The sequence below is a fragment of the Schistocerca cancellata genome, chromosome 6, assembly GCF_023864275.1.
Source record: "Schistocerca cancellata isolate TAMUIC-IGC-003103 chromosome 6, iqSchCanc2.1, whole genome shotgun sequence".
NCBI lineage: Eukaryota > Metazoa > Arthropoda > Insecta > Orthoptera > Acrididae > Schistocerca > Schistocerca cancellata.
In genome coordinates this window covers 346,701,662-346,722,266 of record NC_064631.1, presented here as the reverse complement: position 1 = coordinate 346,722,266, position 20,605 = coordinate 346,701,662, and the positions used below count along the sequence as shown (strand labels likewise).

General features: G+C 39.0%; 1 protein-coding gene across 5 annotated transcripts in view; it reads right to left on the bottom strand.

Annotated features, from left to right (window-relative positions):
• LOC126190657 (cap-specific mRNA (nucleoside-2'-O-)-methyltransferase 2) overlaps positions 1–20,605 on the bottom strand; it is a 306,338-nt gene that overhangs the window by 136,329 nt on the left and 149,404 nt on the right. For all 5 annotated transcript variants that reach the window (XM_049931092.1, XM_049931088.1, XM_049931090.1 and 2 more), the window contains 2 exons: positions 13,246–13,452; positions 11,894–11,994 (listed from right to left, as the gene is read on the bottom strand). In XM_049931092.1, the coding sequence (XP_049787049.1) occupies positions 11,894–11,994; positions 13,246–13,452 (308 nt within the window). The remainder of the gene's footprint in view (positions 1–11,893; positions 11,995–13,245; positions 13,453–20,605) is intronic.

Below are 20,605 nucleotides of genomic sequence, written 5' to 3'. Positions count from 1 at the left end.
CCGCTCACGCCCCAACATCGTGCAGCCCGCCTCCAGTGGTGTCGCGACAGGCGTGAATGGAGGGACGAATGGAGACGTGTCGTCTTCAGCGATGAGAGTCGCTTCTGCCTTGGTGCCAATGATGGTCGTATGCGTGTTTGGCGCCGTGCAGGTGAGCGCCACAATCAGGACTGCATACGACCGAGGCACACAGGGCCAACACCCGGCATCATGGTGTGGAGAGCGATCTCCTACACTGGCCGTACACCACTGGTGATCGTCGAGGGGACACTGAATAGTGCACGGTACATCCAAACCGTCATCGAACCCATCGTTCTACCATTCCTAGACCGGCAAGGGAACTTGCTGTTCCAACAGGACAATGCACGTCCGCATGTATCCCGTGCCACCCAACGTGCTCTAGAAGGTGTAAGTCAACTACCCTGGCCAGCAAGATCTTCGGATCTGTCCCCCATTGAGCATGTTTGGGACTGGATGAAGCGTCGTCTCACGCGGTCTGCATGTCCAGCACGAACGCTGGTCCAACTGAGGCGCCAGGTGGAAATGGCATGGCAAGCCGATCCACAGGACTACATCCAGCATCTCTACGATTGTCTCCATGGGAGAATAGCAGCCTGCATTGCTGCGAAAGGTGGATATACACTGTACTAGTGCCGACATTGTGCATGCTCTGTTGCCTGTGTCTATGTGCCTGTGGTTCTGTCAGTGTGATCATGTGATGTATCTGACCCCAGGAATGTGTCAATAAAGTTTCCCCTTCCTGGGACAATGAATTCACGGTGTTCTTATTTCAATTTCCAGGAGTGTACATTCCAAGAATCTAGTGATTACCACATACAATGACAACATATGAAACCAACATCACTGAACAGAAGAGAGCATACAACTTCTGTATGTTACTGACTCTACCACTGACAAACCCATTGGGGAGCAATATTTTTGAATCATTAACACTAAAATCTTCATGCTCTTATAAAAATCAAACAATGGAAAATCGAGGATTGAATGTAACAATATTATGAAAAGGAAAGTTGCTATTCACCATATAGTGGAGATGTTGAGTCACAGATAGGCTCAACCAAAAGACTTTCACAAATAAAGCTTTCAGCCATTAAGGCCTTTATCAACAATGGATGACAACCCCCCCCCCCCCCACAACAAACACACACACAAACGCAACTCACACACATCTGCAGTCTCAGGCAACTGAAACCACACTCAGTGTAATTTCAGTTGCCTGAGACTGCAGTTTCCATTTCATAACATTGCTCTTACAAAATAAAAAGCATCTTAATTGGAGTCACACAGATACTGCAATACAAAAGAAATACAAAAAGATACCACAGAAAATAACAAATAGCATTATGCAACATCCTGTAGCTTTTACCAGCATATCCCAACATTCAGCTTCATTCTGACAGTGAAATGTGAAATTAAAAATAAATATAACATTATGCAGTAGAGAGTTTCTTTTAATCAAAAAGATGATGGCCTGAAACTTGGTCTTAAGTATATGCTTAATAAGCATGAAAAGCAAGCAAATTCCGGAAGTAAAATAATGATGGAAAGGAAGAATGAAACTATAAACAGGGAATTAGTAGTGCTATGTAAGATAAAAAACCTGAAGTGAAAGCCGACAGGAAAAAAACTAATGATAATGGGTAGGTAATAGTAACAATCAAACATAAATTTGTAAATAAATATGAGGAATGACAACAACCTATCCATCACCTATGAGTGTGTAGAACCTAGAAACATGTAACAGCCAGAGATTTAACTAACTTTAGGGCTTCAACTCTCTTTCCAGTGTCAGAACACACATTTTTAAACTCAACCACACAGACATCTATGTACACAAACCTACACCCACAGTGATACTGTCTGTTTATGAATGGTTTGTCACACTGACACAAACAGGGGGATGAGGGGGGTGTGGGGGAGGGACACAAATTGATAACTGGAAATAGATAAGATGGCTAGAAAATGAGCAGTAGCTAAAATGTTAGTTACAAGTTCATTCTCCACACATACGCCAGCTGCAGGTGAATATATAACATAGTGATACCCAATATTGACACATTTGTTGCAGTAACAGTAGCGCCATCAGCTGACAGCTCTTGTACCTTCCATCTTGTTCATAGCATTTAACTGTAAAACATCCTAAGAGATATTCCATCATCTTTCAGGAATGCAACCAGGACAAAATTATTATTTCAAACTGACAGGAAAACTAAATAAACACACAATAAGAAACATAAATACTGTGTAATGCCTAGTCATTCAAATTGTTGGTTACTAAATCAGGCACTAAACTGAGAGATAAGTCTAAACTTTGTTAAACACGGTGGTTCAGTCAAATTGTCAGGTAGGCATTCACACTGAAAAAACTGATTGAATACTCAAAGTGAGTTGGTCACAAAACACCACATAGTACAATCTTCTTCTATATTTGAAATTGAAAGGATGTGTATAGCATGATGGACAGGGGTTAGTGGTGAAAAATTAAATTTTTTCAAGAAGCTGATGAGTAATATTGCAGTAATAACAAAGAACAGTGCAGATTACATGAGCATGGTTTTGCTCAAGAAAAAATAGGAGGGATGCCAACTTAAGGCTGCATCATCGTGTAAGGTAAAACATCAATTTCTACGGTGACCTTGCTCAGAGCTGTAAAAGCCTTACCAACTGAGTAAATGCACTTCAAAATTTTCTGTAAGAACATATGCATAGAACAAAATATTCCCAGTTTTCAATATAATCAGCTGCAATAAAATTCTCAAAATTTCAACGTTCACCACCAGCATCCTCTGGAGGTATGACTGTCAAGATAGGCAACATGTTTACTGTATATACCATACATGTTGCTGGGCTCAATTACCATACAAGCAGGAAGTACAAAGTATAATTAAAATAAGCTGAAGTATAATATGTTCAGTAAATTAGATAAAGAGGCAGTAGTGTTGTATCTCAGTACAGAAATCAGAACTTTTAGCTCTGGAGAAGAGCATGTGCACAAACTGTGGCTCAGGGTTAAAGAAACAGTTGTCCATGCACTTGATAGATATTTACTAAGTAGAACAGTTCGTGATGGGAATGACCCTTCACAGTAAACAACTTGTGTAAAGAATTTTCTAAAGAAACAGAGATTGCTGCATAGTAGCTGTAAAAAAATGCAGAGCTATAAACAGTGATGCTGAATGAAACACATTTGGCTGTCAACCAGGCAATGCATGAGCTTTCGATGACTACCACAGCAAAGTATTACTAAAAGATCTCTCACAAAACTCAAACAAATTCTAGCTGTTTACACAGGCTGTAAGTAGTACCGAAGTTAGAGTCCATAACCTCACAGGAACAGAAACTGAGGTTAGCAAAGCAAAAACTGGAATGATGAGCTTCATTTTCACATGTTTCTTTACAAATTATTGTCTAACCATTGCAAAGATGAGTGAAATAGATGTTAGTGTAAGTGTTGTTGAGAAATAGCATAAATCACTAAAACTGAATAAAGTCCAGGTTCTAATGAAATCACCATCAGAATTCATACCAATTTTGTGACTGAATTAGCCCATTTTAACAATAATATAACATAGATCTCTTGAACACAAAACTGTGCACAGTGGTTAGAAGAGAGCACAGATCACATCTGTCTACAAAAAGGGTAACAGAAGTGATCCACAAAACTACTATCTACTTGTTGTACAATCTTAGCTCATATGTAATGAAGAATCTCAAACAACAGGGCCTTTTCCATGCCAATCAGCATGGACTCCTGAAAATGTCAATGATATGAAACTCAATGTGCACTTTTCTCACATGATATTGTGAAAGTTGTGGATCGAGGCACAGTCAGGTCAGTGCAGTATTTCCTGATATCCAAAAACATTTGGTGCACTACCACAGCTAAGCTCATTATCCAAAATATGATAATATGGGATATCAAGCAACTTGAGAAAGATTTGATGATTTCTTAGTAGGCAGGATAGAGCATTTTATCTTGGATGGAGAGTCATCAGCACATATATAATTAATTTCAGGTGTGTGCTACGAAAATGTGTTGACACTTGCAGTTCACGTTTTATTTTAATGATCTCCGAAGTTCATGTTGTACTTTAATGATCTTGCAGACAATATTAACAGTAACCAGATTTTTCACAGATTATGCAATTATCTCCAACGAAATACTGTCTGAAAGAAACTACACAAATATTCAGTCAGACCTGGATAAGATTTCTAAGTGAGCAAAAATTGCTGACTTTCCTCCTTAAATACTGAGAAATTTAAAATTATGCACGTCATGTGGATGCGCACCCGCCCCACACATACACAGGCTCACACACAGACTGTATCCTACGACTTCAATATCAATGAGTCACAACTGTACGACTTCAATATCAGTGAGTCACAATTCAAATTGTTCAACTCATACAGATATTTTGGTGCAACAGTTTACTGAGATATGAAATGGAACCATCAAATTGTCTCAGTCATGCATGAAGCAGGTGACAAGACTTCAGTTAATTGGTAGAATACTAGGGAAATGCAGTCAGTCTACAATGGAGGTTTTTTTTTTTTTTTTGTGGTTTTAGGGCGCAAAACTTCTATGGTCATTAGCGCCCAACAATGGAGGTTGCTTGCAAAAACACATGGCACCCAACATAGAATATTGCTTAAGTATGTGGGGCCCATACCGAATGGGTCTAACAGGGCTTATTGAACATATACAAAGTGGGGCAGGTTCATTTGAGATGTGGAGAGTGTCATGGAGATGCTGAAGAAACTGACCTGGCTTATACCTGAAGAATAGGTGGAAGCTATTCTGAGAAATTCTACACTCAACTGGTGGCAGCCCACTTTGACAACAGTTTCAATGTTAGCCACTTCATTGCCGACGCATCCTAGCCTATTCATTAGTACTCTCTACATAGCGTAGACTTTTGTTTGTCTATTCTGAAGAAAACTGGTTATTTTGAATATCACCCTTTGCTTGTGACACATCTATCAAAGTTAAGTATTGTAACTGTATTTTTAGAATAAAACTCATTAGTACGAGTTGTTTGATTGCTTCTCTAGTGAACTGAGTATGCAGGATTCCTAGACACAACATACGCTCTGTCATGCACTTCACAATGGTTTGCAGAGTGTGAATGCAGATGCAGTTGTAGATGTAAAAGGTGAACTAAGCAGCCTTCCACAGCATCTGTCCATCACGGGTGTAACAATGCAGCAGGCACAAGGGGTCGGTCCCATATTCGCAAGTGCCAATCCTGCCGATTTGTTACGGTCAAATTTTTTTGCCTACCTATTTGGTGTCCAAGGCCAACCTCCATGTACTACTAACAGTGTATCCCCATCCTTTGCCGAAATTTTAAGTCACGTTAACTGAGATAAACCAAGGCAGTTTCAAACAAGGAACATTTCATCAAGTTATGCCCCTGCGAAAGACACAGAGTAACTTTCATCTACAGGGAGGACATAATATGCAGTGTGCAGCAGACAGAGAAACTGTGCAACAAGCATTAACAGCTGCCGATTTCTTTTATATTTTTACAATGCTGTCAGGACAAAGAGGTAATCCACTGCTCTGATACAGTCAAGCGCCATATTTAAACTGTTTCAGTCAAGCACTATAGTTAAACTGTTGCAGTCAAGCACCATATTTAAACTGTTGCAGTGAATAGAAGTTTAATGAAGGCTAGTCACATTATCACGAAATAAAGTATGTGGAAAACATAGTATGAACTTGATGCAACTGCAAAAAGCCCGATATTTTTATCTTCGAGCTAATCATTTGACTGAGAATGGGAAGGTGCTGCAACAGAACACCAGTAAGCACAGGGTGAAAGCTAAACACTGTAGTAATTTTGAATCTTTAACTCATGGATAAGCAGTTTCAAATGCTGATAAGGCTCATAGAACCATGGCTAATCTTTTACTAAGGAGCTTGATGACAGCTCTGTTTCACCACTGTCCAAAGGACTAAACTTCCATCCTTATCCATGGCAGCTGCTGATATTACATATCATCAGTGAAAAAGAACAGTCTACAAGGCATCACTTCTATGGTAAGGCAGAAGAAGGGAAGTCAGTTGTTAGTCACAGTCTAAGAAAAGTTAAACTACCAAAATCTAACATTAGATTAGACAAACTATAGTGTCTGTGCTTACTGCGTGAGGATGAGGACTTGGTTGTCTTGCAACCCAATGAAGGAAATGCTATTGTAGTACTTAAAGTTGAAGATTAGCAATATAAACTGTAACTACTATTGGGTTATGTGATGTGCTAAAAACTGTATTATGATCATACTCAGAACATCATCAGAAAGATGGGGAGTCTCTATATGCAAGATGAAGCGGTTAAGAAATTAATACCATGTGGCAGCCAACTTCCCAGCACAGGCTATAATAATGAAAAGTGTGAGGTCATCCACATGAGTGCTAAAAGGAATCCGTTAAACCTCAGTTACACGGTAAATCAGTCTAATCCAAGGCCGTATATGCAACTAAATACCAAGGAATTACAATTATGAACAATGTAAATTGGAAATAACACGTAGAAAATGTTATGGGGAAGCCAAACAAAAGATTGCACTTTCTTGGCAGAACACTTAGAAAATGTAACAGATCTACTAAAGAGACTGCCACAACTACACTTGTCTGTCCTCTTTTATAATACGGCTGCGTGGTGTGGGATCCTTACCAGATAGGATTGATGGAGTACATCGAAAAAGTTCAAAGAAGGGTATCATGTTTTCTATCACAGCGAAATATGGGAGAGAGTGTCACTGAAATGTTACAAGCGTCGGGGTGGATATCATTAAAACAAAGGTGTTTATCATTGCAGCAGGGTCTTCTCACGAAGTTTCAACCAGCAACTTTCTCCACCGAATGCAAAAATATTTTGTTGACACCGAACTACATAAGGAGAAATGATCACCATGATAAAATAAGAGAAATCAAAGCTCGTACAGAAAGATATATGTGATTGTTTTTTCCATTGTGACAAATTCTTTATTTGTGGGGCCATATAAAAAGAAACAGAAAACAGTGATGTGTGAAAAACTGTGCTGTGTAAAACATGAGAAATGCGTAATTCTGCAAGAGCAACTAAAAATTAAACTACAAGCATCAGTGTCTAACAAAGAAAAACTCCAACCATGTGCTAGCCAACAACATTTCCTGATGTAGGTGGGAAACCAAGAGGAAATTACCATAAGTAAAAAAAGCAACATATTGTTAATGAATTTTTCAATCTTAAAAAAAAAATCAGATTATAAATCTGTAATTACAGACCACTGATGATGCTTTACTTCAATAAAGTGAAATGCGTCTAGTGCAAAAAACACACATTTTCTTGTAGCAACAATGACAGAACGAAAATACACTCAGAAATTGTTAAGTAGCCACGGGGCCACACAAATGAAGAATTTGTCACAAATGGATGTCAGGTTTCAAGAAAAATAAGAAATGAATTATATTATTCTTGAATATGATCTAGGGGGATGCAAAAACAATACAGGTGGTGTACAATACAGAAGTTGGACAACAATGGGAGTAATTGTAGATCCAAATGTGTCGACAGACAAACCTGTGCCCACATCTTTTCGTGCCTTGAAAATAAAATGGAATCAGGGCAAAAGGAATAGTAAAATCTTCAAACAGAAATTGGGGTAAAATTTTAGAAAAATAACTAGGAAAAAATTGTAGTAGTAGTAGTAGTAGTAGTAGTAGTAGTTGTTGTTGTTGTTGTGGTCTTCAGTCCAGAGAATGGTTTGATGCAGCTCTCCATGCTACTCTATCCTGTGCAATCTTCTTCATTTCCAAGTAACTACTGCACCCTACATGCTCCTGAATCTGCTTGATGTATTCATCTCTTGGTCTCCCTCTACAATTTTTACCCTCCACACTGCCCTCCAATGCTAAATTGGTGATCCCTTGATGCCTCAGAACATGTCCTACCAACCGGTCTCTTCTTCTTGTCAAGTTGTGCCACAAACTCCTCTTCTCCCCAATTCTGTTCAATACCTCCTCATTAGTTATGTGATCTACCCATCTAATCTTCAGCATTCTTCTGTAGCACCTCATTTCAAAAGCTTCTATTCTCTTCTTGTCCAAACTACTTATCGTCCATGTTTCACATCCATACATGACTACACTCTATACGAATACTTTCAGATAAGACTTCCTGACACATAAATCTATACTTGATGTTAACAAATTTCTCTTCTTCAGAAACGCTTTCCTTGCCATTGCCAGTCTACATTTTATATCCTCTCTACTTTGACCATCATCTGTTATTTTGCTTCCTAAATAGCAAAACTCATCTGCTACTTTAAGTGTTTCATTTCCTAATCTGATACCCTCAGCATCACCTGATTTGATTAGACTACATTTCATTATCCTCATTTTGCTTCTGTTGATGTTCATCTCATAGCCTTCTTTCAAGACACTGTCCATTCCATTCCTCTTCCAGGTCCTTTGCTGTCTCTGACAGAATTACAATATCATCGGCATACCTCAAAGTTTTTATTTCTTTTCCATGGATTTTAATTCCTACTAGAAATTTTTCTTTTTGTTTCCTTTACTGCTTGAATATACAGATTGAATAACATCGGGGATAGGCTACAACCCTGTCTCACTCCCTTCCTAACCACTGCTTCCCTTTCATGTCCCTCGACCCTTATAACTGCCATCTCGTTTCTGTTCAAATTGTAAATAACCTTTCGCACCCTGCATTTGACCCTTGTCACCTTAAGAATTTGAAGTACAGTATTCCAGTCAACATTGTCAAAAGCTTTCTCTAAGTCTACAAATGCTAGAAATGTAGGATTTCCTTTACTTAATCTATCTTCTAAGATTAGTTGTAGGGTCAGTATTGCCTCACATGCTCCAACATTTCTACAGAATCCAAACTGACCTTCCCCAGGGTCGGATTCAATCAGTTTTTCGATTTGTATTGTAAAGAATTTGTGTCACAATATGATAGAAGGAAAGTTGCTACTCACCATACAGTGGAGATGCTGAGTCGCGATAGGCACAATAAAAAGATTCACACAATCATAGCTTTCGGCCATTAAGGCCTTTGTCAGCAGTAGACGCGCGCGCACGCGCGTGCACACACACTCACACACACACACACACACACACACACACATACACACACATACACACACACACACACACACACACACACACGCGCACGCACGCAAGCGCAACTTGCACACGTGTGCAGTCTCAGAGGGCTGAAACTACACTCTGAGACTGCAGATGTGTGTGCAAGTTGCACTTGTGTGTGTGTGTGTGTGTGTGTGTGTGTGTGTGTGTGTGTGTGTGTGTGTGCACACGCGCGCGCATGTGTGTTTGTGAGTCTACTGCTGACAAAGGCCTTAATGGCCGAAAGCTATGATTGTGTGAATCTTTTTATTGTGCCTATCGCAACTCAGCATCTCCATTATATGGTGAGTAGCAACTTTTCTTCTATCATATTAGTTACATTCAAGCTTGGATTTTCCATTGTTTGAAGAATTTGTGTCAGTATTTTTCAGCCATGACTTATTAAATTGATAGTTTGGTAATTTTCACACCTGTCAACATCAGCTTTCTTTGAGATTGGAATTATTATATTCTTCTTGAAATCTGAGGGTATTTCGCTTGTCTCACACATCTTGCTCACCAGATGGTCGAGTTTTGTCAGGGCTGGCTCTCCCAAGGCTCTCCTGTTCTTGTCAATCATTCCCTAATGCTCTCTCTGAAAATCTCTACAACCTCTGGTTCTTTCAGTTTATCCATATATATATATATATGAATATTTCAAAAAAAATAGGTGGGGTAAAATACACTTTGAAATAGTTCAACAAGTTAATATGAAAATATTCAAGACTTTAGCGCAAGCAGTTTGGACTAAAAGCAGCAGTGAATTAAAAATTAGAAAGCTTGGATAACATTATCAAAATCCAAGAAGATGCACTCCAGAAAGTAAAAGACGAGATTGAACAGTACTGTGTCATCTACTCCTTGAGCACACAAATAATCTACATTTACGTCTACACTCTGCATATCACTGTGAATGCATGGCAGAAGTTACATCAATAACAACTGTTTGAATGCCTCTGTGCATACCATAATTACTCTGATCTTATCCTCACAATCCCTATGTGAGCAATACGATGGGGGCTGTAGTGTATTCCTGGAGTCATCATTTAAAGCCAGTTCTCAAAACTTTGTTAATATACTTTCTCAGGATAGGTTACGTCTATCTTCAAGCATCTTCCAGATCAGTTCCTTCAGTATCTCTGTAACACTCTCCCATAGATCAAACAAACCTGTGGCCACTCGTGCTGCCCTTCTCTGTATACATTCAATATCCTCTCTCAGTCCTATTTGGTACAGGTCTTACACACTTCAGCAATATGCTAGAACTGGTCACATGATGATTTGTAAGAAATCTTCATTGAAACTGGTTGCACTTCCCCAGTATTCTACCAATAAACTGAAGTACAACCTGCTTTACCCACAGCTGAACCTATGTGATCATTATATTTCATATCCCTACAAAGTGTCACACCCAGGTATTTGTATGGGTGACTCATTGATGTTACAATCATAGGATTTTTTTCATTTTGTGGAATGCAGAATTTTACATTTCTGAACATTTAGAGCAAGTTGCCAGTCTCTGCACCATGTCGAAATCTTATCAAGATCTGATTGAATATTACGCAGCTTCTTTCAGATAGTATTTCATTATATATAATTGCATCATCTGCAAAGAGCCTGAGGTTATCATAATATTGTCTGCATGACAGACAACACGAACAGCAAGAGCCCCAAGACACTTCTCTAGGACACACCCGAAGTTACTTCTACATCTGACAATGATTCTCCATCCAAGATAATATGCTGTGACCCCCTACCAAAAAACCCTCAATTCAATGACAATCTTTACTTGATACCTCATATAATTGTACTTTAAACAGTAAGCATTGACAGGGTCATGGAATTATACTGGAAAAATGTGAAAGAATACTCTTCTGAAGTAGTGAGTCATGCAGATAGTTTGGGGAAAAAGGTGCAGTCAAATGGAACAGTAACAAGACCGCAAAAAATAACCAGAACAGACGGTAACTATACTAACTTTGGATCTGATCCAAAATGCATCAGATGTACAGCATCTTTCACATTTAGTCTGAGACATAGGTTTATGAAGGAATGACGTGAAAAGGACACAACATTTTTGTTAAAGGAAGATATTCTGCAATGGATTCCTGATGTAGCTAGGAATTATGAGAGCCTCCAAGGTATAAGAAAGGGATATTTCGTGAAGTATTGGTCACAAAGAAGGCAAAAGATGTGAAAAAGTCATTTATGTGGGTACCTTGTTACATTACCTGATGAGGAAAGCATTTCAAAAATATTAAAACGATAGATACCTTAACAGATTACAAAAACAAACAAGATCAATCCAGAGGGAATATTGAAAGAGAGAAACCTAAATTCATGCAATAGCTGAACACTGTATCAAATGGCAGGCTTCAAGTGATAACAGGCAAGTAGCAGTGACAAAGCGCATACTGAAGTGCAGAGCTCCACCAGTGAGTACAAACTGTATACATATGTCATAAACACTGGACAACTAATAAGTTTCATGATGAAGGTAATGGGAAGGGACTGCACTTAAATCAAATACATAAAGAGAGATTAAGAAAGAAACATAACAAAACAAGGTGTAAGACACAAACACTATAAAGACAGCCATCACAAAATTTTGCTTCCAGATGTCAGTTACACAAGACTATGACAAAACAACGAGTACAATAAATAATAATAATCACAATAATCCATTATAGTCACAATAATTTTAAACTTCTGCAAAAACTTCATAATTATTTTGGAACAAACCTGCAAATTTTTAAACTTTTCTGCACATTCAAAGACTCGCTGAATGAAGGAGTCTGGAATTAATTGGCGTGGGAACATTGCTTTCTCTTGCTTCTCTTCACCTGGAACACATTTAAAATGTTGGCATTTCATATTATAGTTACACAAAGCAATTATTTCTAAGGACTCTACTGTCAGTTCAACAATGAGATTATATGTAATTCCTTTCATCTCTGGCAATGATTTGCACAATGAAAATATGCCAGGTTGCACAATGATAGACTCCACAATAAACTGCACATCACACTACAATAGGTTGGCAAACCAGTTTGAAGGTCAAAGGAAAGCAAGAATATACTGAATCCATTAGAAACACGTGCAGTGACCTACTGTGGTGTTCAAACTAATCATTAGGCAGTAGACAGCTTACCTCCTTCTGGAAACAAAAAAAAATTATTCAATTATAGTTCTTTGTTAAAAAGGGCATGGCTACAGCCTTCCATCACAATTGTTTGCCTACTACCTGATATGACATGTAATTTAGCATTGTTAAGCAGCACACACTGAATTTTAAATGCTTTGGGGCTGCTAAATAATTCATTTCTTTATTGCTAACTTGGGTATAAAAGCTTAAAATAAACACTTTGAAGAATTTCTTAACGTACATAGATAGAACCTCTGCATTTAGATTTTACCATGAGACTGATACACAAAGAATTTACTGAGCCTCTAGGCAGGGGTCCGACAGGTGTGCATCTCATTTGTGACATTTTGAGAGGATCTGAACCTACCATCTTCAAAGGTCTGGTGATCCTCCAAAGTCAGTTGATATTTGGCATCACTAAAAGGCACCTTTCTATCTCACAGTCACAGTTCATTCCTGATTGTTGAGGGCTCCCCTGTCATTCTCCAACTGTACCTCAATTTAAGTTAGGTTTTAATTTACATAAAACATACACAAGATGCAGACCTATTGGACCATGGCCTACTAACTTAAGTGAACTCTTAACATTTCTTTGACAATAGCAGAGAAAGCCTTCACACAAATAAAGTAATGTGATTGCTACAAAGATATGGATATGTTGGTAAGAACTTGGGAAAATGTTAAATATCCGCTTCATACAGTCCATATCACAAATAGTTTGCTTTCAGGCATCAACCAAGGAGAACTGACTACAAATTTGGATGATTTTTCAATTTTTTTGGGTTTCTTTTTATTATTTAACAGCAATTCCTTAACCAAAGAAAACAGCAGAGCTTACTTAAACAAAAGAAAACTTAATTTAATAGCTGTCATATGGATAAATCAACTTTTTTTTCCAAAAGATAAACTAATTAGATAAAACTTCTTTGTAGCCCTGTAATGAACTCACCATAATGTTGCCGCAATATTTTCAACCATGGTTCCATCAATTCACTACCAATGTACTCAAGGCACACAACATACACCTCTGAATTGCCTTCCTTGCTTGTTGCAGGTTTATATATATTCACATGTTTGAAAGCACAACACAGGAGGTATAATAGGCAGATAGTGACATGTTCATATATTGTAAATATCTTCAGTAAGAAACTTCCACCTATCAACAAAACATATTTTAAGCAAATAATTTACATATACATATAAATACTTGGTCTGTAACCTTCGTAAGAAGTAACATCTTCAAGAGTATGTTATGAATCATTACACAGTGCTGACACATGAAGCTAACATGAAGTCAAGAAGGGCTACCAAAATGGGTGAAAAGTGGAATGGAAGAAATAAATATGCAGCATCTTCCCCCCCCCCCCTCTCTCTCTCTCTCTTCTCTCTCTCTCTCTCTCTCTCTCTCTCTCTCTCTCTCTCTCTGTGTGTGTGTGTGTGTGTGTGTGTGTGTGTGTGTGTGTGTGTGTGATAGAGAGAGAGAGAGAGAGAGAGAGAGAGAGAGAATGAGACACACACACACACACACACACACACACACACAGGCAGGGAGAAAGCGAATTCTGTAGAAAAAATTTAGGACATTTTCTACTAGGTTTGTCAACATTCAAATATGTCCATCAAGTCTGTAAATCTACATCTACATCTACACCCATCTCTCGAAATATACTGCAAGCCACGTATGGTGCACAGTGGAGGGTACCTTGTACCACTGCTCGTCATTTCCTTTGGTGTTCCACTTCCAAATGGAGGGAGAGAAAACTGGGCGCCTATATGGATCCATATGAGCTCTAATTTCTCTTTATCTTGTACTCGAAATGTACCATGGCGACAGTAAAATTGTTCTGCAGTCAGCTTCAACTGCTGGTTCTCTAAATTTTCTCAATAGTGTCTCACAAAAATAACACCTTCTTCCACCCAAGGATTCCCATTTGAGCTCACGAAGCATCTCCATAATCCATGTATGTAGATCGAACCTACCAACAACAAATCTAGCAGACCACCTCTGAATTGCTTCAATGTCTTCTTTCAATCTGACCTGGCGGAGATCCCAAACACTCGAGCAGTACTCAAAAATGGGTGGCACTATTCAGTATGTGGGCTCCTTTACAGACAAACGACACTTTCCTAAAACTCTCTCAGTAAACTGAAGTCAACCGTTCGCCTTTCCCACTCAAGTCCTTACATGCTCATTTCATTCCATATTTCTTTGTAGCGTTACGCCTAGATCCTCCCCCCATGAAACATGGACCTTGCCGTTGGTGGGGAGGCTTGCGTGCCTCAGCGATACAGATGGCCGTACCATAGATGCAACCAAAACGGAGGGGTATCTGTTGAGAGGCCAGACAAACGTGTGGTTCCTGAAGAGGGGCAGCAGCCTTTTCAGTAGTTGCAGGGGCAACAGTCTGGATGATTGACTGATCTGGCCTTATAACACTAACCAAAACGGCCTTGCTGTGCTGGTACTGTGAACGGCTGAAAGCAAGGGGAAACTACAGCCGTAACTTTTCCCGAGGGCATGCAGCTTTACTGTATGGTTAAATGATGATGGCATCCTCTTGGGGAAAATATTCTGGAGGTAAAATAGGCCCCCATTCAGATCTCCGGGTGGGGACTACTCAAGAGGACGTTGTTATCAGGAGAAAGAAAACTGGCGTTCTACGGATCGGAGAGTGGAATGTCAGATCCCTTAATCGGGCAGGTAGGTTAGAAAATTCAAAAAGGGAAATGGACAGGTTACAGTTAGATATAGTGGGAATTAGTGAAGTTCAGTGGCAGGAGGAACAAGACTTTCGGTCGGGTGAATACAGGGTTATAAATACAAAATCAAATAGGGGTAATGCAGGAGTAGGTTTAATAATGAATTTAAAAAAATAGGATTACGGGTAAGCTATTACAAACAGCATAGTGAACACATTATTATGGCCAAGATAGACACGAAGCCCACGCCTACTACAGTAGTACGAGTTTATATGCCAATTAGCTCTGCAGATGATGATGAAATTGATGAAACGTATGATGAGATAAAAGAAATTATTCAGGTAGTGAAGGGAGATGAAAACTTAATAGTCATGAGTGACTGGAATTCGAGAGTAGGAAAAGGGAGAGAAGGAAACATAGTGGGTGAATATGGATTGGGGGAGAGAAATGAAAGAGGAAGCCGCCTGGTACAATTTTGCGCAGAGCATAACTTAATCATGGCTAACACTTGGTTCAAGAATCATTAAAGAAGGTTGTATACATGGAAGAATCCTGGAGATACTAGAAGGTATCAGATAGATTATATAATGGTAAGACAGAGATTTTAAATTGTAAAACATTTCCAGGGGCAGATGTGGACTCTGACCACAATCTATTGGTTATGACCTGTAGATTAAAACTGAAGAAACTGCTAAAAGGTGGGAATTTAACGAGATGGGAACTGGATAAACTGACTAAACCAGAGGTTGTACAGAGTTTCAGGGAGAGCATAAGGGAACAATTGACAGGAATGGGGAAAAGAAATACGGTAGAAGAAGAATGGGTAGCTCTGAGGGATGAAGTAGTGAAGGCAGCAGACAATCAAGTACGTAAAAAGATGAGGGCTAGTAGAAATCCTTGGGTAACAGAAGAAATATTGAATTTAATTGATGAAAGGAGAAAATACAAAAATGCAGAAAATGAAGCAGGTAAAAAGGAATACAAACGTCTCAAAAATAAGATCGACAGGAAGTGCAAAATGGCTAAGCAGGGATTGCTAGAGGACAAATGTAAGGTTGTAGAGGCTTATCTCACTAGGGGTAAGATAGATACTGCCTACAGGAAAATTAAAATAGACCTTAGGAAAAAAGAGCACCACTTGTATGAATATCAAGAGCTCAGATGGAAACCCAGTTCTAAGCAAAAAAGGGAAAGCAGAAAGGTGGAAGGAGTATATAGAGGGTCTATACAAGGGCGATATACTTGAGGACAATATTATGGAAATGGAAGAGACTGTAGATGAAGATGAAATGGGAGATACGATACTGCGTGAAGAGTTTGACAGCACTGAAAGACCTTAGTCGAAACAAAGCCCCGGGAGTAGACAACATTCCATTAGAACCACTGATGGCCTTGGGAGAGCCAGTCCTGACAAAACTCTACCATCTGGTGAGCAAGATGATGAGGCAGGCGAAATACCCTCAGACTTCAAGAAGAATATAATAATTCCAATTCCAAAGAAAGCAGGTGTTGACAGATGTCAAAATTACCGAACAATCAGTTTAATAAGTCACAGCTGCAAAATACTAACATGAATTCTTTACAGACGAATGGAAAAACTGGTAGAAGTCGACCTTGGGGAAGATCTGTTTGGATTCCATAGAAATACTGGAACACGTGAGGCAACACTGACCTCACGACTTATCTTAGAAGAAAGATTAAGGAAAGGCAAACCTACATTTCTAGCATTCGTAGACTTAGAGAAAGCTTTTGACAATGTTGATTGGAATACTCTTTTTCAAATTCTAAAGATGGCAGGGGTAAAATACAGGGAGCGAAAGGCTATTTACAATTTGTACACAACCGGATGGCAGTTATAAGAGTCGAGGGGCATGAAAGGGAAGCAGTGGTTGGGAAGGGAGTAAGACAGGGTTGTAGCCTCTCCCCGATGTTATTCAATCTGTATATTGAGTAAGCAGTGAAGGAAACAAAAGAAAAATTTGGAGTAGGTATTAAAATCCACGGAGAAGAAATAAAAACTTTGAGGTTCGTCGATGACATTGTAATTCTGTCAGAGGCAGCAAAGGACTTGGAACAGCAGTTGAACGGAATGGACAGTGTCTTGAAAGGAGGATATAAGAGGAACATCAACAAAAGCAGATCGAGGATAATGGAATGTAGTCGAATTAAGTCGGGTGATGCTGAGGGAATTAGATTAGGAAGTGAGACACTTAAAGTAGTAAAGGAGTTTTGCTATTTAGGGAACAAAATAACTGATGATGGTCGAAGTAGAGAAGATATAAAATGTAGACTGGCAATGGCAAGGAAAGTGTTTCTGAAGAAGAGAAATTTGTTAACATCGAGTATAGATTTAAGTGTCAGGAAGTCGTTTCTAAAAGTATTTGTATGGAGTGTAGCCATGTATGGAAGTGAAACGTGGACGATAAATAGTTTGGACAAGAAGAGAATAGAAGCTTTCGAAATGAGGTGCTACAGAAGAATGCTGAAGATTAGATGGGTAGATCACCTAACTAATGAGGAGGTATTGAACAGAGTTGGGAAGAAGAGGAGTTTGTGGCACAACTTGACAAGAAGAAGGAACCGGTTGGTAGGACATGTTCTGAGGCATCAAGGGATCACAAATTTAGCATTGGAGGGCAGCGTTGGAGGGTAAAAATCGTAGAGGGAGACCAAGGGATGAATACACTAAGCAGATTCAGAAGGATGTAGGTTGCAGTAAGTACTGGCAGATGAAGAAGCTTGCACAGGGTAGAGTAGCATGGAGAGCTGCACCTGTTTTAGAATGTTATGGGATTATTTTACCTACTCACCTGCATTAACTTATGTTTTTCTACATTTACAGCATGCTGCCATTCATCACACAAACTAGAAATTCTGTCTAAATCACCTTTTCGCCTCCAACAGTTACACAATGACAACAGCTTCCCGTACACCACACATCATCAGTAAATAACTGTAGATTGCTGCTCACCCTTTCAGTCAGATCATTTATGCACTGACAAGAAAAGCAGTCCTATCACATTTTCTTGGGGTATTCCTGATGATACCTTTGTCTCTGATGAACACTCACTATCAAGGATGACATATTGTTTTCTGTTACATAAGTCTTCAAGCCACTCAAATACCTGGGAACCTAAACTGTATGTTCAAACTTTCATAAACAGTTTATATTTGGAACACTGTGTCAAATGCTTTCCAGAAACCTAGGAATATGGAATCAATCTGTTGTCCTTTACCCATGGTTCACAAGATATCAAGCAAGGAAAGGACAAAAGTTTGGCACAAGCATTGTTTTCTAAATCCATGCTGATTTGTCGACATAAGCATTTCTGTCTCAAGGAAATGCAAAAAATTACTCAACGATCAGGGTGTGTTGCATAGAAATGTCTTTGGCATTCCTGCACACACCTGTGTTTAATGTGTAAATGCACGGATTCATTGTTGTATGCCTGTTAGTTACTGTTCATTGCTGCATTGAGAAGCAATTATGATGTTGAGATCAAGGTTCAATCTTCAGATGGTAGAGTTAGAGCAGTACTGCATCTGCATTAAATCTTGCATGAAACTAAAAGCCATACTCAGTGTTAGGAATGGTTCACTTGGTTTAAAAAATGGCCACACAGACATTAAAGATGACCCTCGTTCAGGATGCCCATCGACATATACCGAAGATTCTTATGTAAGGAACGTCAACAAAATTGTGGGTGCTAATTGAAGACTCGATGACTGAGAGTTTGCAGAAGACTGTAACATTTCAGATGGATCATGTCATGAAATCCTGACACAGCATCTTGGAATACACCGTGCTGCCGCCAAGTTAGTCCTACGGCTCACAAGTCAAGACCAGAAAGACCTTCACATCACAATCTGAAAAGAGCTTTTGGATCACGCAAATGAGAATGAGATGTTCCTTAAGAGAATCATAACATAACAGCTGATGAGACGTGGGTCTGCAATTATGATGTTGAGATCAAGGTTCAATCTTCACAATGGGTCAGAAAACGTTCTCCAAGATCAAAAGAAGCTCGTCAGGTCAGGTCAAATGTCAAAGTCATGCTGTTACTTTTCTTTCACTTTGAAGGACTAGTTCATCATGAATTCATGCCACAGAGACAAACTGTTAATCAATGGTACTATCGAGACATGTTGCGATGCTTCAGGAAAATGTAAGAAGGTAATGGCCTGAAATGTGGCAAGGCAATTCATGGTTTTTCATCATGATAATGCACCTGCAAATTCATCCCTGTTGGTGTATGACTATCACACAAGAAATTAAAACATTGGGCTGCCTCATCCTCCATATTCTGCAGACCTGGCAACAATAAATTTGCAACAATAGAGGAGATAAACGAAAATTCACAGACAAAGCTTCGCGTGATCCAGCAAGATGCGTACCAAGACTGCTTCTGAAAGTGGAAACAGTGTTGGGAGTGTTGTATCAATTGTGGAAGAGATTATTTGGAAGGAGACAATGCATAATAAGTAAAAGGTAGGGGCAGAAAAACTTTGTGTATGAAGTTCTGGAATTTTTTGAACAGACCCCATACATTCAATCTCAGAATATGTTGAAGAATTATACAGAAAAATGATGTTAAGGGTATTGGCCTGTAATTTTGAGGGTATATTTGTATTCCCTTCTTATATATAAGAGTCATCCGCACTTTTTTCATTTTGCTTGGGTCTTTATGATGGATGAGAAATTTGTGATAAATGCAAGATAACTGGGGCCAATGCCACAGTGTACTCTCTATAAAACTGAACTGGGATTCCATCTCTTTCAATTGCTTCACTATGATAAAGGTAGTTGTCAATGGACAATTCAGGATGCAATAACGTAGAGTGTGAAGGAAGGAATCATTAAAGTGCCTGATTCATTGAGACAAAAAGCACCAGCTATTATGAGCAAAATGTATCATAACCACAGCCATGTTTCTGTGAGAATGCTGCAGCTGAAGAATCTGTTGCTAGTTGTTTACGACGACAGTTTGACTAGTTGTTTGTGATCACAGATAGCAAATCTGTGCAACAAAGGACACAAAAATTGGTCTCTTGTTACAAAACGGTATCAATAATAGACAAAACAGTACTGAAAAGATGCGAGTGATACATTCCTTGATGTGGAGTATTATTGATGATTGTGTTTTTCTCTTTTTATAATAGCTTAATTCACTCTCTAAATGACTACATCTGTAAGTCAAGAAGCAGAGACTACGCATATTGTCCATTACAAGTACCTCTATCACAATTCCAATATATTATCAATGTTCCAAAGACGAAGTAAAATCTTTATACATAGATGCTACTCTATCCTGTGCAAGCCTCTTCATCTCTGAATAACTACCGCACCTACATCCTTCTGAATTTGCTTAGTGTATTAATCTCTTGATCTTCCTCCACAATTTTTACCTTCCACACTTCCCTCCTATACTAAATTGGCAATCCTTGATGTCTCAGAATGTGTCCTATCAACCGATCCCTTCTTTCAGTCAAACTGTGCCACAAATTTCTTGTTTCCTCAATTGTATTCAGTACCATCTCATCAGCTATGTGCTCAACCAATCTAATCTGCATCATACTTCTGTAGCAACTCATTTCAAAAGCTTCTATTC